The sequence below is a fragment of the Microtus pennsylvanicus genome, chromosome 9 (assembly GCF_037038515.1).
Source record: "Microtus pennsylvanicus isolate mMicPen1 chromosome 9, mMicPen1.hap1, whole genome shotgun sequence".
Taxonomy (NCBI): Eukaryota; Metazoa; Chordata; class Mammalia; order Rodentia; family Cricetidae; genus Microtus; species Microtus pennsylvanicus.
In genome coordinates this window covers 13,447,943-13,470,671 of record NC_134587.1, presented here as the reverse complement: position 1 = coordinate 13,470,671, position 22,729 = coordinate 13,447,943, and the positions used below count along the sequence as shown (strand labels likewise).

The 22,729-nt window shown below is 43.9% G+C and overlaps 1 protein-coding gene across 2 annotated transcripts in view; it reads left to right on the top strand.

Annotated features, from left to right (window-relative positions):
* The window catches only part of Nostrin (nitric oxide synthase trafficking), a 50,283-nt gene extending 28,720 nt beyond the window's left edge, over positions 1-21,563 (top strand). Inside the window, exons 8-16 of one of the 2 annotated variants that reach the window (XM_075984975.1) lie at positions 1,611-1,736; positions 7,007-7,105; positions 7,211-7,336; positions 12,042-12,150; positions 14,296-14,384; positions 16,331-16,456; positions 17,363-17,477; positions 18,358-18,444; positions 21,345-21,563. In XM_075984975.1, coding sequence (XP_075841090.1) covers positions 1,611-1,736; positions 7,007-7,105; positions 7,211-7,336; positions 12,042-12,150; positions 14,296-14,384; positions 16,331-16,456; positions 17,363-17,477; positions 18,358-18,444; positions 21,345-21,481 — 1,014 coding nt within the window. In that variant the 3' untranslated portion in view covers positions 21,482-21,563. Of the gene's footprint in view, positions 1-1,610; positions 1,737-7,006; positions 7,106-7,210; positions 7,337-12,041; positions 12,151-14,295; positions 14,385-16,231; positions 16,457-17,362; positions 17,478-18,357; positions 18,445-21,344 lie in introns of both variants that reach the window. The other variant, XM_075984974.1, reaches the window with a different exon arrangement.
* The last annotated feature ends 1,166 nt before the right edge of the window (positions 21,564-22,729 follow it).

Sequence of the window (22,729 nt, the reverse complement as noted above, 5' to 3'; positions counted from 1 at the left end):
TGCCTCCTGTTCGCCATTGTCTTTGACTGTTCTTTTTAGGTCCTCGGGGCTCATCAATTCTTTCCCATATCAGGGCACTATATTGTTATCAGGTTAAAATTCACAAGCTCATGTTTCTGCAGATAGATGTGGCTCATTACCCCTGAAATGCAAAGCTGAATGAGCCTGGTATAGGTCATACATCACAGAGCAGCAGTGTATTGTCTGGAATAATAAAGAGAACAGTCTTAGTATTCAGCCTCTTGAATGGATGTTCTCCATTATTGTAACATTAGTCAAAACGTCCTTAAACATAAAGAGGGTCAGTCATAAAATAATAATAATAAAAAAAGCCTGTCCTTGAAACTTCTAAACTGCTAACACCGGGAGGGTGTGTGAGAGCCACCTGAGTACCTGCAGCTAGCCCATTACAGAGCTAGCTAACGACTGACTATCTCTACTGGGGGCCCTAGAAGCTGCTACTTTATTTATTTATTTTTAAAGATTTATTTATTATGTATACAACATTCTTCCTCCATGTATGCCCCGCATGCCAGAAGAGGGCGCCAGATCTCATTATCTGATGGTTGTGAGCCACCATGTGGTTGCTGGGAATTGAACTCAGGACCTCTGGTAGAGCAGCCAGTGCTCTTAGCCACTGAGCCTTCTCTCCAACCCCAAAGCTGCTACTTTATAAATACCAGTTCATACCTAAGAACGTGAAAGTTGCGAATCATTCGTGCAATCCAAATCCTCATCTCTCAGAAATGGAATTGCTTGTCTGGACATTTCCATTAGCCGTTTCAGCAATTGTGGTTCGGGGAGTTCGACATTGCCTTGGTTTCCCAAAGACTTAGCAATCAGAAAGCAGATGTCATGGAGGGGCAGATCCTGGAGAGCAAAATGAAAGGAAACCATATGTCTGCCTGTCTTTAGTGAGAAGCTAACATGGGGATGGATCTCAGGCTTAGTATTGTAACAGGGTCAGATACATGATGCACTATGTATCTCACGTGTATTGCCGTATTGAATCCTCCCAACACCTCAGAGAAGTGGGCGCAGCCATCCCCATCAGTGATGCAAAACAGTCTCTGTAGCCCATGAAAGTGAAGTCACTTCTCCTGCAACAGAAATGAGACTTCCGATCCATGGTGCCTCATTCCAAAACTCTGCTTCTAGCTGTATAACGGCGGTTTGGTTCCCTATCATAGAAATAGGTTTGAAATGTGTATGGGTCAACAAGTCTCTACTCACACTGGGAAGGAAGGAGGAAGCCATAGGATGTGCCAGTAGATTGCAGGTGGAGTTCTCAGACCTACTTTGTAAACTGTCAAATTCAATCATTTGGCCTTATTGTGAGGGATGTGGACAGATCACTTCATGTTTGAGGATTTAGTTAGAATTCAGTTTCTTCAAGCATAATACTGGAGGTCTATTGAGAGAACATTCAATGTCCTTTAATAGTTTCAAAAAAAAAAAAACCTCCAAAAACCTAGATTTTGTCTTCTGTGGTAACTATCATTTATAGGGAGCGGAAACTGAGGAACACTGGGCCCCTTGTGATTGATGGGATTCCAAGAGCTCTCTTGTAAATGTGCCGATGACTGTGTGACTCTGATATTTGACTTTAGCTCCTCAACAAACTGAAAAAATCCACTGAGAAGTTGGAAAAGGAAGATGAAAGTTACTACCAAAAAAACCTGGCCGGCTATTCTACTAGACTAAAATGGGAGAGCACGCTGGAGACCTGCTACAAGGTACATCTGGAGTTCAGTTTTCCTCTCCCGATGTCGTTTGTGTAACCTTGGGAGTGAAGAAAGATTGGCTCTGTATTCACAAGATCCGCCATCTTTCTTAGCTCTGATTGGCTCTGCATTCTCGAGATCTGCTTTCCTAGCTCTGATGCTCACTTGTAGTATGGCGTTAGACAGTCCGCCTTCCCTCTCCTTGTTTCCATCTCTCCATGAGCAAAATTACCAGTGAGAGTTCATATGCACCATTAGCCAGAGTTTCTGCTCCTAATTCTCAGTGGAGTCTAAGCCAAGATGAAAGAAGTTCTATCCAAGTAGAATGTAAATTAAGACTTAGGTGTTAGAGATTCAGAATGGAATTTCAGCAGGCTCAGTGTTCATGTATGGAGTTTTCTGCATTGGGCATTTTGTTGAACAAGTAATATATAACAACAAATAAGATACTAACTCAGAACCTTAAAAGTGATTGTTGGTAACACAGAGATACATAGAGGAGGAATTCTGAATTCTGTGGGATGGAGCGGTTACTCTGTGGTTAAGAGCACTGGCTGCTCTTCCAGAGGCTCCTGGTTCAATTCTCAGCACCTGCATGTCAGTTCACAGTCATCTGTGATTCCAGGCCCAGTGAGTCTGACACCCTCTTCGGGTCTCTGCAGTCACTGCATTTGTGTGGTTCATATACATACATGTAGGCACCATACCCACACACATAATTTAAAAAAAAATATGTGTGTGGGTATGGTGCCTGTAAAAGAATAAATTGCGTCAAATTGACAAAGATAGGCAAAGATGTGAACACACAAATTGCAAAGGAAAACTCAAAATCACAGCTAAGCACATGAAGAGACAGTCATGTGTCAAAATTAGGGAGTGAGAATATCTAGTATTAGCAAGGATGTTAGAAAATAAAAACTCTTGAAGCTTTGTAATGAGATATTTAACAGTATCTGAGAAAACAGAAAAGTGGTTTTGCCCATAATACAGAAGTTCCTTGTAGGGATCCATCCTGAAGTAAGGTTTAACCTGTACTTCAATACTAGGTACAAGAATGTTTATTGCAAGATAGTTCACAATTAGACGGTAAGAAAACATTGCACTCAGTCTTCATGCCTGTCCATAGAAAACTCTTAAAATGTGCTCTAATTTATAAAGTAGGCCAATTTCCAGCTATAAATAAACCAAGCCTATATTTAAATAGGAATTAGCCTCAAAACAATGATATTACGGAAAAACAAATCATTTATACATCCACGTAGAAAGGTTTCAACTCACACCTGAGGCATATCGAGTTGATACGTCTGTAAACAGAGAGTGTCCAGACCTGAGCTGAACCAGGGAGATGGAACTCCTGGAGGGAATAGCGCAGGGCTGCAATATACAGCCATTCCGCTTGTGAATGACTCCTGAGAAACCAATATAACCACTTCCAGTCCTAAAATCTACTTCAGATACAGAAGCGCAGCTTTGCTGGACTCTGCAAGTCAACACAAACATTACCATTGTCCCAGCTAGGATCCTATTGCCATAATAAAACAGGATGGCCAAGAGCAACTTGAGGAGGAAAGAGTTTATTTGGCTTACAGGTTATAATTCATCATGGAGGACACCCACAGAAACCTGGAGGCAGTAACTCAGGCAGAGACCACGGAGGAACTCTGCTTTTGGTTTTTCTCTCTAGGGCTTGCTTCATTATACAGACCAGAACTACCTCCACAAGGGTGAAGCCACCTACAGTGGCTGGGTCTTCCCTCTTTTATCAGTAATCAAGAAAATGCCCCCAAAGGTTTGCCTCTACACTAATTGGATGGGCGCATTTTCTCAATTAATATTCCTTCTTGCAAGATGACCCCAGCTTTTAGCAAGTTGACAAAACCAAACTAAAACAAAAAGTAACCAGAATAATCATATGAAACAGTGATCAACTCTGCTTGGTAAGAACTTGAATATTTATGTTTCACTTTTGTCTATGTGTTCTAAGTTTTTGAAAAATGTCTACAACAGTTACTATAATAGTCTTTAGAATGTATAGTGTGTGTGTGTGTGCATGCATGTGTGTGCATGCGTGTGTGTGTGTGTGTGTGTGTGTGTGTGTGTGTGTGCATGCGTGTGTGTGCATGCGTGTGTGTGTGTGTGTGTGTGTGTGCGTGTGTGTGTATGACTTTAAGATAGTGTCTCAAAGCACAGAGTGCCTGTTAAAATTAGCCTCTGGATGGTAGTAGGAAGGGTCCAGGTAACTTCTAGGCATACTGTAGCTTGAAGTCCCTGCTATGGAAAGAGTAGGATACATCTTCTGTTTGAAAGCAGATCAAATGAAAATGTAACCCCTCCAAGATCCCCTGTGAGTTCCCTGAGGCCAGAGCAGCAGAAACTGAAGAGAATAATTGAAGAATGCGAATTGTAGGAGCCTAGACAGGCTCTCAATCTGCCATCCCTTGGTAACTCTCTGACCACGCTTCTTTCCCCCATGCTGTCAAACAGCTGGAGGCCCTCCAGAATGCCTTGTCTCTCCATCAACCATTTCTGTACAGAAAGAACAAGACGCCAGGAAGCAATAACTCATTAAATGAGATATGGATTTTTCCCCTTTGCACAGAGGAATTCATTTCTGCCTCTTCTCGTGAGCAAACACAAATCATTTTAATGATTTCCCTGAAATGTAATTAAAGCTGTTAAACATCCCCATCTCTACAAAAGGACACCAGTTATTCTAATCTCAGATTGATGCTTTGGTTCTGTGCTTAGCGATGTAAAGAAAGAGCGACTCCCCAGAGTGCCGTGTGTTCGAAGCCTGACTTTTATTCCCCACCCCGCATCCTTTGCCTGCATTTCTAGACTGCAACAACCAATTCCTAGGTTTTTAAAAGTAGGAAAAGGACCTTTTTTATTCCTTTTAAAGGTGATCCAAACCGATGAACTGCATTTGTCTTGCATGTTTGTTAGGAGAAATTTTAAATCTACCAATCTGTTTGAAAGACTTTTCCTCTGTGTCTTTAATTCTTTATCGGGAAGGCAGAAGGACATTTGGTCACATTCAATTTGCTGATGCCTGTGATTTTAGGGGAAGTCTCAGGAGAGACTGGCAATTGCAGAGGCACTGGGCTCTCTTGACTAACAAAAAACGGTGTAGCTATCTAATCAGGTGGCTATGAGGGCACAACCACCGGCTTCCCATCAAAATGTTGGGGATGGGGGGGAGGATCTGTATTCCTGTTGGTACAGAGGTGTTTTGTTGCGGTTGACTGTTTGGCTGCTTCCATTTAAAGACACATTAAAATGATCTTATACCAGTAAACAAATCATAGCATACAATACACTGGATTATCACTCCCCCTTAAAGACACAGCTACAACATGGGTGGACTTTAAAGATACATTTGATGATTCTTCCTGCTTGAGACCTACAATGGTCAAGTTCAGAGAGGGAGAAAGTAGAACGCTACTGTCAGGGGCCGGGAGGAACAGGGACAGACAGTCATTACTTCACGGGTATAGAGTTTCCTCTTTTACAAGATGAAAAGTGGTGGGGAGATGGTGCTGATGAGAGCTGCAGAGCAAAGCAGATGTTCTTCAGAGTAGCGAGCTGTACCTTTCAAATGAGGCTGCTTATATTATGTAAACCTTATCTCAGCTAAAAATGTAAATTCAAACTGCAAGCGTTGGTGGCTATGTCCAACAGATAAATAAATAGCACAAGGATGTAAAAGGAACACCAACTGATCAAGCCAGGGGCAACCTTTGACTTTGTGCCGCCCCGCCTGCTTACCAAAAGCCTTGATACCCAGTCATCCTTCTTCCTTGGGGCAACAGTACCCACTGATTTTCCCAGAGCCTTGACCTTATCGAAACCACCCGTGGAGAATGTTGACCCAGACACCTGCCAATCTCTCTCAAAGCTCACAGTCCTCTGGGCATCTATTCTGCAGCCTGCACTGTTCCAACATGGCCTATACATCTCCCCTGATCACTTCAGCTAGCCTCGGTTGCTGAACTTCTCCATCCATCCTGAAAGCCACAAACCAGCAAGTGAGAGCCAAGGGTCCAGTAACTTACTTGCTCTAGAATGTTAATAGCCAGAGAAGCTATCCGCATAACCTTAACAAGGCTAACAAGCATGTGCTCCTCACTTCCTTATTCACCCTTGCTAGCTAAAAGTCATAAAAACGCAGCTGTGGAATTTTTGTTACCCCACATGAAACGAGGAGGTCGTGTTCTTACCTTTAGTCGATAGACTCTGATCCCCAAGGTCTAATAAAGGTTAGCATTAAGAACTCATTGTAATTAGAGATTCCACTCTTATCATATGGTTTCTTGAAGATTAGAGAATGGGGACTGGAGAGATGATTCAGTGGTTAATCACAGTGTGTCCTCAGGCACACATGTGACATACACACATATGTACAGACAAAACACTCATATGTCGAGTCCCGCATTGGGGTGACATCTATTGGGGGTCCAGCCTCGATGGTTTGTATGTTCTAGAGTAGGGGATGTGTGGATTAGAAATGCTAGGCAGGAAAGAACAGAGACACAAAAGAACTAGACAGAGACACAGAATAGCGTTGGGAGGGCGACCCGGTGAATTCTGAATCTGCCAGCGTGCGCTTTAAATACCCCAATCCAAAAAGGAGGTGGGGAGAAGGCAAGACTTCTTTACCATGATACAAACAAGGAGCAAACAAAGTAACTACTTCTTCAATACCCAAACATCAAATTACTATATCCTGAGTCAAATAGGATACACCTTCTGTTTGAAAGCAGATCAAATGGAAAGGCAAGCCCTGCAGCATCCCCTGTGAGTTCCCTGAGGCCAGCGCAGCAGAAACTGAAGAGAATGAATGAACATTACTTCTGTGTGCCTTGCTTCTATTGTTAACAATTTTGGAAGTATTTGGTGTCTAGAAGCATTTCTAGGAGACGGAGATGGGTCTTCCTGGGAGTTAGTCTCTTCTAAAACATCAAAGGTGCATCTTAATGCCCTCATTTCTCTTTTTCTCCTTTCTCACAGACAGCAGGTAACTTGTAGCGTCTGCCCCCATGCTGTGTGCAGGCAGAGGAACATAGGGAAGTTTAGGCATTAAATCCATCTTCAATGGCAGTATTAGGACAGACAGCAAGTCAGATCCGTGCCCTGGGATTCTCCTTGCTCTGCAGTTTGGATGTATCGTAGTGAAAGACAAATCAGGACAGTTTGCTCAGGGTATCTCATGATGCGGGAGGGGTGACGAGCTCTGTGGAGCAAATGCTTGATCTTTCCTCATTTTCTTTTTTTCTCTCCAGAGCATGCTGGAGCTAGAGAAGGAAAGGATTCAACTTTTATGTAATAATCTAAACCAGTACAGCCAACACATCTCTCTTTTTGGACAAACGCTGACCACGGTGAGTAGCAGAGATGGATCCATTCCTGGTGTGTGTGATGGAGGGGGAAAAGGTGGAAAGAAACGGTTCCTCACCCTCCCCACTCTCCTCTGCTCGGTTTTACAGTGCCACACACAGATCCACTGCGCCATCAGCAAGGTTGATGTTGAGAAAGATATCCAGGCTCTAATGGAAGAAACTGCAATCCTGTCGACAGAGAACAAATCTGAGTTCCTACTGACTGACTACTTTGTAAGTACGGAGCGACAGGAAGTGACCTTCACAGGTCACCTTGGCCATGCATTGAGAAGTCAAGTGAAAACAATGCTAAAGCAAGTGTCCTCTTCCTCACCCCCAAACCTAGTCTCCTGTAGCCCACAGCTGACCTTTGAACTCTTGATCGCACTGCTTCGTCCTCCCAAGGACTGGGATTACAAGCGTGTGTCATCATGCCTGGATGAAACTCTCTCCTTTCGTAAATAAAATGTTATTTTTTCCATAGAGTTATAAATAATCATAAAAAATAATCTGTGGGTTACAACTGCAGCAATACTCCATTGAAAGGCTGGCTGAGTTTGAGAATCTTGTTGGGTCTTTGTCTTGGTCGGTCTTGCATGCTGCCAGAACAGAATACAACAAACTTGGTAACTAACAGAGATCAGAAATTTAGGTGGATTATGGTTCTGGAGGCTGGGACGTCCTGGGTGGCTGAGTCTGTTGAGGATCTTCTTTGATGCATCATAACAGGACAGAAAAATGAATCATATGGGTGATTGAACTTGCTTCTAGAACAAACTCATTCCCATGACAATGACATTAGTCCGTTAACAAGAAGAGTCCTCATGTCTCATTGCTGAAAGTCAATCTTCTCAGTACTTCAGCTTGAGGGACTTTTTCTTCCTTTCTTCCTTCCTTCCTTCCTTTCTTCCTTCCTTCCTTTCTTTCTCTGTTTCTCTTTTTTCTTTTTCTGTTTTCTTTTTATCTTTTTTATTCTTCTCTCATGCAATACATCCCAACTGCAGCATATATATATACATATATAGTTACACACATATCTACACATATATTTACACACACACACATACATATATACATATACACATGTATGGATGCCAGCATACTTAGCTCTTATTTGTCCTTTACCCCATGGCCTTACCTTCTTCTTCCTTATGCTTGTTATTCTCCTTCCTCCTCCAAAGCAGACTTCCCTTCTGCTTTCAGGCTACATGTGTTCCTCTGCTCTCTTTATTCTCCCACCTCTTCCTCCCCTCTCATCGTTCCCTTTCAATCTCTACTTTCTGAATCTGTATATGTGCACGTGCGTGTGTGTGTGTGTGTGTGTGCGCACACACATTTAATTTTTTTGTTTTGTTTTGTTTTATTTTTCCAGATAGGGTTTCTCTGTAGCTTTTGGAGTCTGTCCTGGAACTCACTCTGTAGACCAGGATGCCCTTGAACTCACAGAGATCCACCACCTGTCTCTGCCTCCCGAGTGCTGGGATTAAAAGCATGCGCCACCACCACCCAGCACACATATTTAAGTTTTGCAATGTGAATTTCCCATCTCTCACCTGGCAACACATAGCAGCCTGCTTCCCTCTGTATGAGTGGCTTAAGATACCCCAAGCCATAACACTCATAGAGGAAGCACAGTTCTGTGTAACTGGTCCCAGCAGAGACTTCTCGTCATGGTCTATGTGTCAGAAGTCAGAAAGCGCAACCCTTACTCAAAGTGGAAGAGATGTAAGTCTCGAGTACGGGGGAAATTGGCACTTTTTAAAGATCCCTACCCTTGAAAAATTAGGACCAAACTGCCTGAGACCTCTTCTTAGGCCATTTGGGGGTTTCTGCTACAGGATGGTGTTTATTGCTGAAAATGGCCCAGTTTCTCTCAGCAGAACAAGTCGTCTTGCTTCTGTTACTCGCCCCCAGTCTTTTGGATGTTTGTATTACAGGTGTGAGCTATGCATTCAGCTTCTCAGAGTAAATTCTTTGACCTCCAGGAGCTAGCTGATCTAAACCAAACAACAAAAAAGAGCAAAACCAAACTCCCCCCCCCAAGCTTCTCCTGGCCTTCATGCTTGGTATGCCAGGCCCCAGGATCCTAAATTTTTCTTTTCTTTTTTGGCTGCTGAGGAGTGAATAAGGCCAGGGCCCTCCCCATACACGGCAGTCAAGCGTACGACCCTGAGCTGTACACCTTATACCTAAGAGTTGATGACTTCTGCTCTTTCCTGTGCTATCTGCTGGGACTTATCCAGGTTCCAAGCTCGCTCCGGGCTCTTACCCGGCTCTGATCTGCTGAGCCAATCTACTCATTCCCTCCAGCTGGATTGCATATACAGCCGACCCAGAGCCAAGAACCAGTACCCCTGCTCAGAGTACAGGGACAGAGGGAGAAGGGAGAGGAAAAGAGCTCTGACTCAGGACAAGACTAACCTTTCTCCCATGCCCAGCAGTCACCCAAGCAGCCAGCTGTTTCTTTATTGAGCCTTTTCTTTCCTACCTCGGCAAAGGTGAAGGGTGCTGCGGGAGGCGGCGGGAATAAAAAGGGAGGGCGCTCTTCCCTGCCAGCTTCGGTTAAGCAGGTATTTCTAGACACCCCTCCCAAAGGGATTTCTAGACACATTCTCCCAAAGGGCAATGAAATGCCTCCATCACCTAACTTATCAATAACATAAAAGTATTCTGGGGGATTCGAGGGTTCCGTTGCAGCATCAGGAGTTAGGACGGTTCATCTCTAATGGGCATGTTCAGGGGAATTTATGTTTTTTGAGAAACTTGGGTCCCCTAGAATTCAACCATGGTGGCTAAATCTGTCTCAGATGACTGACGAGGATTGCCATGCTATCCTTAAAGCTAAGCCTTCCAGCCTGTGACCTTGCAGTCATTGGCAGTATGAACTGGCTTTTATCCAGTGCTGTGACATTTACTCAGACAGGAGCAAACGAGACCAGAGAGTAATCTGAGCTCCTACTGTGGAAGGCCACTGACCAGTGTGGAGCTACTTGTCAGTTCTGTAAAATCCCTACCTGAAGGATTGCAGCTTGACACACCTCTCTTGGTACTGCCCTTCTCCCGGTCAGTGTTTGGGGAAGAAGGACAGAATGTGGAGGCACCCCATGTCCCCAAGTTGGTTTGTTCAAAGCAGAAAGGAAGGGGGAAGACAGGGATGAAAATGAAAGGTGGCTGTAGCCACAATGTCCCCACGGGGCTGGCAAGATAGCAGGCAGAGTGAAGGCACCGCTGCCCTGCCTGTAAGCTCGTTCCAAAGAGCCACATGTAGGAAGGACTGAACCAACTCCCACAAGCTGTCCTATGACCTCCGCAAACATTTGTAAATAAATAAACGTAATAAAGTTTTAAAATACCACTGTCACCTTTGTCAATAAACTAAGGCTATGCTGGGACATTTGGCTGGGATTCTATTGAAGTGCTAGGAGGTGGCATTCCTGGTAATGAATGTTTAAATGCAAGGTGTCCCCAGAAGGTCCGGTGCGGGAGCCACACTGTGATGGCATTCCTCCAACGAGATCTTAGGACTAGAGTAAGGTGTCCTTAGGGTTCAGTCAAGTCTCACCTAATGGTACAACAGCAGTTGAGACCTCTACTCCAGGCAGCTCCAAGAAGCAGTGGTGGAGAATCTGGGGTCGGAGTATTATTTTTGTGTTTAGGGGCTGAATACCTGCCGGCTTCAGCCTGAACCTTCTTTCATATCTTGGTGTCACAGGTATGATGAGGGAAACACAGCCAAGCTCACCGAGTAAGAGGTGGATGTAATAAAGACACAGGGAAACCTCCTTTGTATGATACAGAAAGAAAATCTTTTTAGCAACCTCATATTTTTATGGGGATGATGCTCTCATTCCACATCCTGCGTGACCCCCGCTTCGTGGAGGTTTCTCTAAAGCCAGGTTCTCCCCCCTCCCGGAGCAGCTCCCTCCTTCCTCTGTGGGTTGCTGTTTACTCATGTTCAGCCACCTCCTGACCCACCAGCTTGATTGTTTTCTTTTCACCCAACCCGGAAGTAATCCACATGAGAATTTATACACGGCCAGGTCTTGTGACTCATGCCTGTAATACCAGCACTTGAGAGGCTGAGGCAGGAGGATTGCCATATGTTCAAGCCCAACAGACTGAACCAAATAGTGAGATTCTGTCTCGAGATGAAACAAAGCAAAATGAAACCACATAAACGTAGCAGCTTCCGCACTAACCTCTCATCTAACTGATACAGGCCCCGTTTTCTTCTACCGTTCTTGCTCTTTCCTTTCTTTGCACTGTTTCTCCTGCAGAATGCCCTTGGTCCTCCTTTCACCTCACCAGTCTACAGCCTTGGTGCGTGCACATGTGTGGCCTTGAGTGGCTGCTTCCCCTAACATCGTGCTTGGGGAACTAACCAGGTAGCGCGCACCATCTGGGGCTGAGCATGCGTCCTAGCTCTAGAACTCCTGATAGCTAGCCAGCGCAATATCCAGCGAACGCTCCGCTCCTGACGCAGTCCTAACCTTAGGCATGCAGAGTCCTGCAGTGGATGATTAAAAGACTTGAGTTTGAATCAATATCAATTATGTCATGAAGCATGAGGTATCCTGCAAATAATTTATTTATCCAGAAGCTGAAGTCACCATAGAAAATCTCTTCCCCCAAGAATCATTTGCTTTATTAAATAGAATGCTCAGCTGTGTGCTGATGAATTGTGAACAGGATGTGACCTTATTAATCAGGCCTAAGACATAGAACAATGTGTGTGAACCAAATATTACCTTCATTTTTCAATCTCGCCCTCTCTGGTGAGACTGAAAAACCATCAAATATGATGAATAAGAATAAAACCAGCAAATATAGTGTAAGAGTAAAAACCATCAAATATAATGTGAGTCTCAGAAAAACTCTAAGTAGTGACTCTCATTTGTTTCCCTTAAGTTATTAAATGTCATTTTTTCCCCTTCCAAAGGAAGAAGATCCAAAGAATACAATGGATAAAGAGAGACGGAAGTCATTGATAAAACCGAAATTGCTGAGACTGCAAAAAGACATCGAAAAGGCCTCAAGGGACAAAGAAGGTGTGTGATTTTCATGCCCCAGAACCGTGGCTGGCCTGGAACTCACTCGATGGAGCAGACCAGGCTGGCCTCGTGCTCTGGCACACACGCTGGTGTCATGCCTGGCATGTGACAATGTCATTCCATACAGGATAAAGAACAGTAGTACATCACACTCGGGAGCTTTCCTCAGAGCTAGGGTTCATCTGCTTTTGTGGAGCAGGGCGGGGATCCTCTCTTTAAAGAACTGCATATTAAATCTAAGTTGCGTTGAATCAAAGGAAAAAAAATTTAAAGTCAGGTGTGGGGCTGGTGGGATGGCCCAGTGGGTAAGAGCACTTGCCTTGAAAACATGGCAGTGTGAGGGGATCCCTAGAACCCACGTGAAGGTGAAGGGGGAAGAGCTCTGCCAAGGTGCCCTCTGACCTCCACTATGCTCTGTGGTACATGTACGCATGCCTTACACACACACATGCACACACACACACACGATAAATAAAAAAATTCAAAAAACAACTTAGTGTAGCACGATTAATAAAAACCGAGAGACAGAAATTGGGGTTAAACATGAAGGTCAGAAAAGGAAAACAGCCAGCCACTGGCTCCTATCTCTACCCCAGTATGAAACAGTGATCCTGCCTCCAGGAATCTCAGAATGAGACTGTGTGTGAGAGCTGTCTCCTCCTGTCTTCTATTCCTCTCTATTGCTGGGATTAAGGTGTGTATCACTATCGCCCAGTTTCTATGGCAAACTAGTGTGGCTACCTGGATTAAAGGTGTGTGTCACCACTGCCTGGTCTGTAAGGGTGAGCAGGGTGGCTGTTTTACTCTCTGATCTTCAGTCAAACTTCATTTATTAGAATACAGATGAAATACCACTAGAACTTAGTTAGGGTCAGGTGTGGGTAAGGACTCAGGAAGTCAAGACAATAAGACTGCTGTGGGCTGAAACACAGGCTGGGCTACATAGGGACTTGAAGGCCAGTCCAGCATAGAGTGAGACCCCAATCTCAAAACATCAAAATAAGGAAGACAAAAAAGTATAAAAGGACACTTTGGTCAATTTATGAGAATTTTGTAAGTAGTTCACTGTTCTGCTTTAGGAATGTATAGTTTCATTGTTTCTCAAAGTGACTGGGATGAGAGACGATTTGTGGGATTTAGACATGATTTGGGGGTTTCATTTCTGTCCTTTTACTAATGTTTGAAATGTTATAACAGTTATTCACGCCAAATCCTATACTCGGGAGTCAGAGGTGAAATATCACGTGAACTAATTCCAAGACAGGACAGACAACAAAACATCCTCACATTCACAATCCAGTTTCTTGCCATGGATCTCAGGGTTTCTTTTGACGTGACAAGGAAACCCAAGATAGGGAATGCTGCAGGCCTAAAAGGAACACGGAGGAAGAACCTAGCAGGATCATGTAAATGTGAGGCTTATTGGAATAGGCCAAAAGAAACTCAAAATCTTATCCTGAAAAATACTATCAGATCCTTTAAGCACCGGCATTTCTCAAATTTCATCCAAGAAGAGTAGCAATAAATGAGCTGTCTGTTCACTAATCATCTCCATTGAGTGAAGTCCCAGGACAGCTACACAGAGAAGCCCTTCCCCCACCCAATCCACCTCCATTTAGGAAATCCCACTGGAGCACGAATAATAAAAACCCAGAGACAGACTGGGGTTCAACCTGAAGACCAGAAAAGCAAAGCAGCCAAGCCACTAGTGAGCTCTTACCTCTATGAAATCTTCAGACTGAAAGGGAGCGAGTTCCTGTCTCATCCCACCTTATATTCCTCTCTAGCGCTGGGATTAGAAGTGTGCACCACCGCTGCCCGGCCTCTGTGGCAGACTAGTGTGGCGGCTGGGATTAAAGGTGTGTGCCACCACTGCTTGTCCTGCATGGCTGACTAGCGTGGCTGTATTGCGTTCTGGTCTTCGGGCAAGCTTTATTTATTAAAATACAAACGAGGGCTGGAGAGATGGCTCAGCCGTTAAAGGCTAGGCTCACAACGAAAAATATAAAATACAAATGAAATAGCAGCACATCCCATGGGTATCACTTCTAGCCTTCAGGATCTCTTTAAAGGTGACTGTTCCCTGTTACCACCCGACTAGGACTGGGTGAAAGGTGACCTAGCATGGGCTTTCATTTCCAGGCCTGGAACAGAAGCTTAAAACACTCTCCGGCAACTCTTCCTTCGCTGATGCCAAGAGCCAGAAGGATGCAGAGGCCTTAATGGACGAGGTAAACGTTTGCAGAGTGCATTTCCTAAAGAGAGGGTTATTTTTAGACTATTTTTCAGCCCGCTTACCCTGTTTGCGGCTCCTTCCTGCTGAATCAGAACAATTGAGTCGGAGAGCTGAGATAGCCTGCTCCTGGACGGGTTGTTGGAGGGCTGTGGAAGCTTCCTATCACCTAGAAATGTTTACTTTACCTTCTGTAAAAGAGAGACACAATTGTGTCCTGAATAGAAGTCTCCAAAATAGAAGCATCCGTTAGTGGAATCCGAGGCACTTTGACCCTGTTAGGTGTCTGTAATCACCAAATCGCTGGCTTGCCATTCACAGAAGCTGATTCTTGGTATTAGCTTTGCTGGCCGTAGAAACCTGGAATGTTACTGTTTCTCCTCTGCAAAATGGGAATACGGATACTATACCACAGAGCTCTTTTGAGGATGCATTGTTATCCAGAAAATGCCACCGCAGTGCTCAGAGAAGGAGCTCAAAAGCTGATCGAAAGCTTGTTCGACTTAATGATTATTTGCCATTGACGGTGGTGGGATAGTATATGCACGTAGCCGTTTTGTTTTGTACTTTCAGTATAATGTCCAATACATTATGAGGGACTGTCCTCTGTTATGAAATGGTCTTTGCACCGGGTGATTTTGCCCAATGTAAGCTAATGTAAGATCCTGAGCGGCCTCAGGCTGGCAAGCGAGGGCGGTCAGCAGGCTGGGTGCATTACATCAGTTCTCAGCTAACGTTGAGCATATCAGGAGGAAACCTCATCATGAAGAGGGGCCGCTAAAGTTATTAATAAGATTCTACTTTCCATTTTTTCCTTCAACTGACATCAGAATCCTCTAAAAACAAGAAAAAAGATACGGCTATAATCGGGAAGAGGGCGTGGGGGCGTGGCAAGGGGGCGTGGGGCGTGGCAAAGGACTCTGAGGAAGCAGGGAGGTATTTTAGAAGCAAACTTTTGGAGGACTTCGGGTGAGAGTGAGAAGGGGCTGGAAGAGGGCTTGTGCTGTGGTTTGCATGATGGGACATGGGCTGCTGTTAATACAAGAAGAATTCAGGAAGGGTGGACATTTTTAGTAATGTCTTAAAGGATATAAGAACCTAGAGAACTTTTTTTTTACCTAACCTAACTTTCCTGAGGAAGTAGCTGTCTAGTAATTCTGACCAACTTGGGAGTTTGAGTAGTGGTTTGGTGAAAACCGGCAGATGCGGCCAACTATAATTTGTGGTGTGTGTGTGTGTGTGTGTATGTGTGTGTGTGTGTTTTAAGTATAGATTTCCTTTAGTGGGAAGGCTGCTGCAGAAATGACCCTAATACTTCCTATGAAAAGAAAGATCTCATTCTGTTTGCTTGGGAGCGGAGATCTGAAATACTACTGCAATAACATGTGGGTATAGTATTTTACAGAAAATCTTAAAACACACTGTAGGATATTTTGTGTGACAGCACAAAATGTTCAATTAACTAATTCAATGCAAAGGATATCTACCAAAGTAGAGTCATAAAAAGCATGGCCCTCGTCTCTTCGGTTGTCTTTGTGTTGAGTTTTTCTCTCATTGCCAGCATTAGACACGCATTAGCGTCATTTGCTCACAAACTAGCCTAGCTCACGCAGAAGTAAAGAGACGAGTTAACTCCCGAGCTTGGGACTCTATCAGCAAGCATGAGGCTTCAAGTGGTGGATGCCAAATCCCACAGAACTCTTCACCTCGGGGGAGAGGGACAGGGGTGGTATTGACAGATTTCGTAGTATTTTGTAGTATCCGGGTTCTTGGAGAGGTAAGGGTCTTGTTCTTTCAGTGTTTTTCATGTGTATTCATATGTGAGCTGAGTGTGTGTGTTTCTAGACCTCTTTCCCTTTGGAAGGGATCCTGAGATTCCTTTGTTCACCGGCTGTGCCCCATTCTCTTGACATTTCCTCCCATGGCCACACGATGTGTCTACAGAACAGTTTGAAACTAGACCTTTTGCAAGCGAACTCCTACAAACTGTCGTCAGTGTTAGCAGACCTGGAGCAGAGGCCGAAACCCAGCCACCCCTGTAGCGCCTGCATCTTCAAGTGGAAGGAAAAGGTAACGTGGAGATCACTGGGATGGCTTAGCTGGACTGGCCAGGCAGAAGGGCTTACCAGAAAGTCAAGGCAGAAAACCCACCATAATTTTCAAGTTGTACCTGTGCCCCAATTCTTGCTCTGGTGACTAAAATAAACTTATTTTTATCTCTGTTGAGCACACTGGCACTAAACCCAACTAAACACGTCCTTTGGAATGAGACTCAGTGGCTCAAATGAAGAACTCAGGATTTCTCCTCTCTCTTCAGTCCTTAACTTTAGCTTTACAATGTGCTATTGTGGAACCTCCGACTAACTTGAAATGTTGGTATTCCAACAGACCTAGACTGTAAGATCGTATGGCAAGCCTCAGGTTCATCTTAGCACAGTGGAAATGTTTAACCCAGTACATAACGTGGCCACACCACACACACGGGTGTCCGTGCAGGGCCACACTCTGGGAATTGTTACGCAGACAGCTACTGCTTGTGGCTAGTTTCGTGACATTCTGAAGGGAAGTATAGCCAAACACCCAGCAACGAAGGGACAGTATTCTTTCTGAGGAGAGTCATGCGTTCTCCTCAATCATTTTATTGGTTCAATCATTATATTGGGACCCATTAAACTTGGGTTTCCAGAATTGCTGTGAATGTTTCTATTAGGCCCAGACATATAGGTCCAAACTGGAAATGCAGACTATAACATACAGCAATCATCTCATTCTGAAACTACTTTGCCTTTGGAACAAAGAAAGTTGAAACACAGGGGGTCTTAGAAATAGTTTGATTATTTATGCATCATCCCCATTTAAAAAAAAAACCCACAAACATAAATCCCAAGGAACTGACATACAGAGAACAGTGTTACATGGATATTTATAGCATGGTTGTTTAAAATGACTTTCTTTTTATAAACTCTATTTGCACAGGAACACTCTCACACTTACGTAAGAATATCCCGGCCGCTTTTGACGACGAGATTAGAGAAAACTGTGAGCAAGGCACCTTCTGGCTGGCAGAACAGCCCTAGTTCTTCACCTTCAGGTAATCCAGTGCCCAAAATAATCGTGAGCTTGTCCTCTGGGTAGGGTTCATCGCTATATTTAAATATGATTTCTAAGCTACATTCACCCATATTTACTAAAAAGAAATTACCTCTCAGCCGAGAGTGATGAATTTGTCAGTGTCTGTAGTTCTGTGTACAAACGTAGAAGGAAAGGTAGGCAGGCCTTACAAAAGAGTGCAGGCTGGGAACATCATTTTATAACATGAGAAGCTATGTATGCACACGTGTACGTACATATATACACGTACACGTACATACATACATGTGCACACATGTATACATACACACGGTCATTGTCCTTCGGCTACACACCACAATCTCAGCTCTCCAGTTTGTTTGTTTTATTAAAAAAGAGTTTTAGTAAGACCCAAGGCATTGAGGTTGCGCAATCTACTCAAAAGCCACCAGTGAATTTTTTGAAAACAGTTTCCTAATCAACAAGGGCTAATGAGACACACACGCTCAACTCTTCCCTTCCTCTACCTGGAGGGCAAAGCTGGCATGTTTTAAAAAGAAAAACTGCAGCTACCACACGCATTACCGAATGCTATCGACCATGTGCACACGGAAAGCAAATAATTTTAAATTGCCATTGTTATTAGTATAATAACAGTAATTTTCCTCCAGAATTAATATTTCCTGCATAATCTGAGTCTTCATTATATGATATGCATAGTTCATATACATGTTGGGTATATTATAGATGCTATTGGACCAAGGAAAAAATATTAGATAAAATTATAAATTTTTTTCAGAAAATTCAAATTATGCACCATACTGTTAAACAAATAATTTCTGATTGTGCTCATTTTGCCTACTGAGTCACCATGGTAACTACAGCTTCATCCCAAACTCTAGCCTCTGGGTCCCGAGTCAGCAACAATCTTTGCAAGGCCTTGTATACCTTCCAAGCCAGGCAAGATGATGAGCTGAATTTGGAAAAAGGTAAGACTCGTTCTCATGTATTTTAATTGTTTTTTTCATGTTGAGATGCTTCCTTTGAATAAAATTTGTCTTTCAGGGACAGCGTTAAGTTGTTCCTGGCTGAGGTTTTCAGTCATTCTTTGCAGAATAGAGACAAAGTACATGAAATTAAGGGTTGTGTAACCTTAATTACACAAGGTCATTTCATGTTTCTAAGTGTGTGTCGGGCACTGTTGGGAGCATATTGTTCAATTATTATTCACAGAACCCTCTGAGACAGACATTATTTATTCCCGTTTTATAGCTGAGAAGAATGTCACAGAGAAAAGTTCCGTACTTAGACTAAAATCACAAGCAGGAGCAGTGGAGGATTTGAGCTCAGAACTCAGTCACATCCTTAACCACAGTGCTATACTGGGGCAGGATGCCACTCGTGGGGATTCACTGAAGACAGAACTCCACCTTTTTGTTTTTCAGAGGGGAGAATTACAGAAAAGTGAAGTAATAGCTCCCTTAGTATGACAGAAAGTTCTTGAGTCTGAGTCCATTGGTGCCCAGGTTAATGTTTGTTCCCCATTTCTCAGAAAAGAACCCTGGAGCCCCTCTAAAGGATCAGGTCCCTTTGTGTCAGAGTATTTCCCAGGGAAGTGTTTTCCAGTAGATTATATAAACTAATACTCCTAAGTACAAATGTCCAGCCTCCACTTTCTGCACGTCTCTATGGTTGGATGTCCAAGCTAAGGCAGAGACCTAGAAATGTGCCCATGAGAAAGAATTATGCCATAAGAGAAGCTTATTATCCATGGCCATGGCTTCCAGAGCAATAGAAAATCAAGATGGAGAGTCGGGCAGTGGTGGCACACGCCTTTAATCCAAGCACTCGGGAGGCAGAGGTAGGAGGATCTCTGTGAGTTCGAGGCCACCCTGGCCTACAAGAGCTAGTTCCAGAAGGGGCTCCAAAATTACAGAGAAACCCTGTCTCAAAAAAAAAAAAAAAAAGAAAAGAAAAGAAAAAAGAAAAAAAACAAAAAGAAAAGAAAAAAAGAAGAAGAAAGAACAAAAAGAAAATCAAGATTAATGTTGTAGCAAATGACAGCTAACAGTCATTTCATGTTTCTTTTCTTTCTTTGTTTTTTCAAGACAGGGTTGCTCTGTGTAACGGCCTTGGCTGTCTTTGTAGACCTGTCTGACCTCAAACTCGCAGAAATCTGCTTGCCTCTGCCTCTGAGTGCTGGGATTAAAGGTGTGTGTACCACCACCGCCCGGCTAGAGGAAACATTCTAGTTACCACAAGCTAGTCAGATTTAAATACCACAGGCCAATCAGATTTCTCCTAGCTATCATTTTCCTTTTCTAAAAGTGAAAAAAAAATACATTTCTTAGAGACTACTCAAGAAATCCCATGTTTCAAAGTTTACATTAATTATCTTATTTATATCAGTTCTCTGTTGGTTGCAAAGCCCACCTATATTTTAAAGTTTAAGTAGCTCTTTTCAATGAAACATGGCACCAGAGGCTGGGGGACTGTAACAATAATATTTCAAGTCATTTGTCTGAATTTGCTTACATTTCACCAAATAGCCTACTGGCCAGAGTAAATTCTTTGGAGAGGGAGAACTCAGAATCAGAATGAGCTCCTGTGAGAAGAAAGAGAAAACCATGATTGGGAAGATAGGACGGTACCGCCACCTGTCCCTCCAGACCTGGGCTGGGCAGGGAAGAAAGAGAGAAGGAGACATCAGTGAGACCCGGGCTAAAGAAAAGCAGATGCTGGACCCGGAAGTGGGTGTTTCTACCTTGATGTGTGGGAAGCAGCCTGGTAGTCGGCTTTTCAAAGCTGTGGCAAAATGCCTGAAAAATAACAGCTGAGGAGACACAATAGCTAGTTTGGCTCCTAGATTCCAGGGATTTGGTTTGTTTGGTTGTCTTTCGGGTCTGTGGGGAGGTCAAAAATTGGAGAGTTGAATGTTGTAGCAAGGGAAGAAAGCTGCCCCATTCTCCATAGCCAGCCAGCTGGGAGGTGGGAGGAGGATGGGGGAAAGGAGAAAACAGGGGAAGGGATGACCTTGACCTTCTAAAGCAAGCCCTTCAGTGACCTTCCTGCAAACAGATCACTGAACAGGCCATTCAATATGAACGCCTTAACGAAGTCAGCAGCCTAAATATCCAATTATCTCTCAACAGCACCACTGTCCGGGCACTAAACCTTCAGCGCACAGACCATTAGGGGATGCTTCATAAGCAAATAATATGCCCAGAGAGAGAAAAAGAGTTCTTTCAAGCCAGAGGCTTAACTAAAGTGTGCTGGCCCCACCCACCCAAGTTTACAGTTACTAAGACCATGGTTACTTTTTTAAAGGGCAACCAAAAATTAGATAAGAACTCTGTTAGGAGTTTGGCTTTACTCATTTCCTTCAAATGATTATCTCCAAATTGATGTTTTATTATTAAAGTCGTCTAAATTAATGAATGGAGGCTAGATTTCTACGTGAAACTGCAGAGACTGAAGCCAAATGTGACACAGGGAGTTATCACAATTTCAAGAAAAATTATTAATAGAGACACACTTCCAATGAAATATTCTCAACTCTCATGGCCACCAGTATGTATAACCCTTACGGTATGGTCAACAAGTTTGTTGACAAGCCGTTCACTGCACATAAAAGAAGCCAGCTGTGTGATTTTACCACCATTCTGATTTTATGCAAATCCTTAACATCATTTGGTAGTTCATTATTTCACTCTCTTTAACATTCTCAGCTTTTCATGCACAGCACTCAGCAAACTGTGCTTCATCCGAATCAAATGCAGAAAGCAGTTTCTTGGGTACGGAACTGTTCTTCAAAGCTCTTACCAACTTTGTGTGGCATGTGCTCAGGCTACCCAGAACCATTGGTCTAACTCAGTGTGTGTCCTCGCAGGAGACATTGTGACCCTACATGAGAAGAAGGAAGAAGGATGGTGGTTTGGCTCTTTGAATGGGAAGAAAGGCCATTTTCCTGCTGCCTATGTGGAGGAACTGCCTGCAAAGGCTGGGAACGCAGCCACGCAGTCATAAAACAAGACTGGACACCTGCGGGGGGGGGGGGGGGGGTTACGTGTTCAGTAAGTGATGTGCTGCGAATAAAGAGGCAGTTATCATCTTTGCGAGTTTTCCTTATGCAGTGGTGGTAGAGACCTGCATAGTACTCGGTGCTCAAAACAGAATTAAATTAAAGACAGTTGGATTGAATGAAGCACAGAAGTTTATGGGTTCCTAGAATTCCTAAAATCTAAGACCCTAGAGACGACCCACTCATGACAAAACAGAGATGGTTATCCAGAGTGACTTCAGCCACTTGCCCAGTGACATCATTATTTGGGAGTTCACAATAATTAAGATTTAGGTGCCTCTTTAGCTTTGGGTGGTGACGAGAACCAGCAGACCTATGAGGGGTCAAGCAAAGCCTGGGAAATAAGAAAGAACGCAGACCAAAGCCAAATCTAGTCGTGACAGAGAAGCATGATGCAATATGATAGACACGGGTTGGGAAGCAGAATAAAGGATCAGGAGCCAGGCTCCAAAGTCCACTGGGCTGGTGTAGCGCACTGTGCCCGCTTGTGCTCTATGCGCTACCATACAGTTCGTGAACTGGGCAAGGGGCTGCAGATTGAAACACAGCAAAACAGACAGACAGAGACATGGGTCATCCTTGAAACAAGAATGCCCCAAGAATGCCCCCTTTATTGCATACCAGCGCCACTTACATAGGGATCCTTAACTGATAGCCACGCCCCAGCCAAACCCACCAGAAACCACTCTCCTGCCATCAGGAACTCCTAAGGATCTCATGCTCAGAGCAGCTGCAGGCTGTCTCAGAGCAGAGGAAAACAAGTTGTTTACAAGAAATTCAGGATCTGGGGGTTCACTGCTCCCAACAGGCTGGGGGTAGGGAGGTGGATGGGAGTGAGACCCTCAGAGGATCTCAGAGCAGAATGAAGTTTCAGCCAGAGCCATGACCTTCTGAGATAACTCCCAGCCCCTGCCCACCACCAACAGCTCTTAGAATGAGGTTAAAAACAAGCCAAGAAAGGCTTGGGAACCGAGAAAAAGCAAACAGGAAGGGAAAGGAAGAAGGTGGTGTGTGGGATTTCACGCCTCCTTTCCTGTAGCAGAACATCCTCTGCCAATTGGGAAACTGGGTCATTGTGGAGGCAATAAATACCCTATGCAATTCTCCTGAAAGGAACTCTAATGCCAATAAGAACTCAGCTGGAGCAGAAAGTGGAACCCCAACATTGCCCATCAAAATAGAATGTTTGTTGT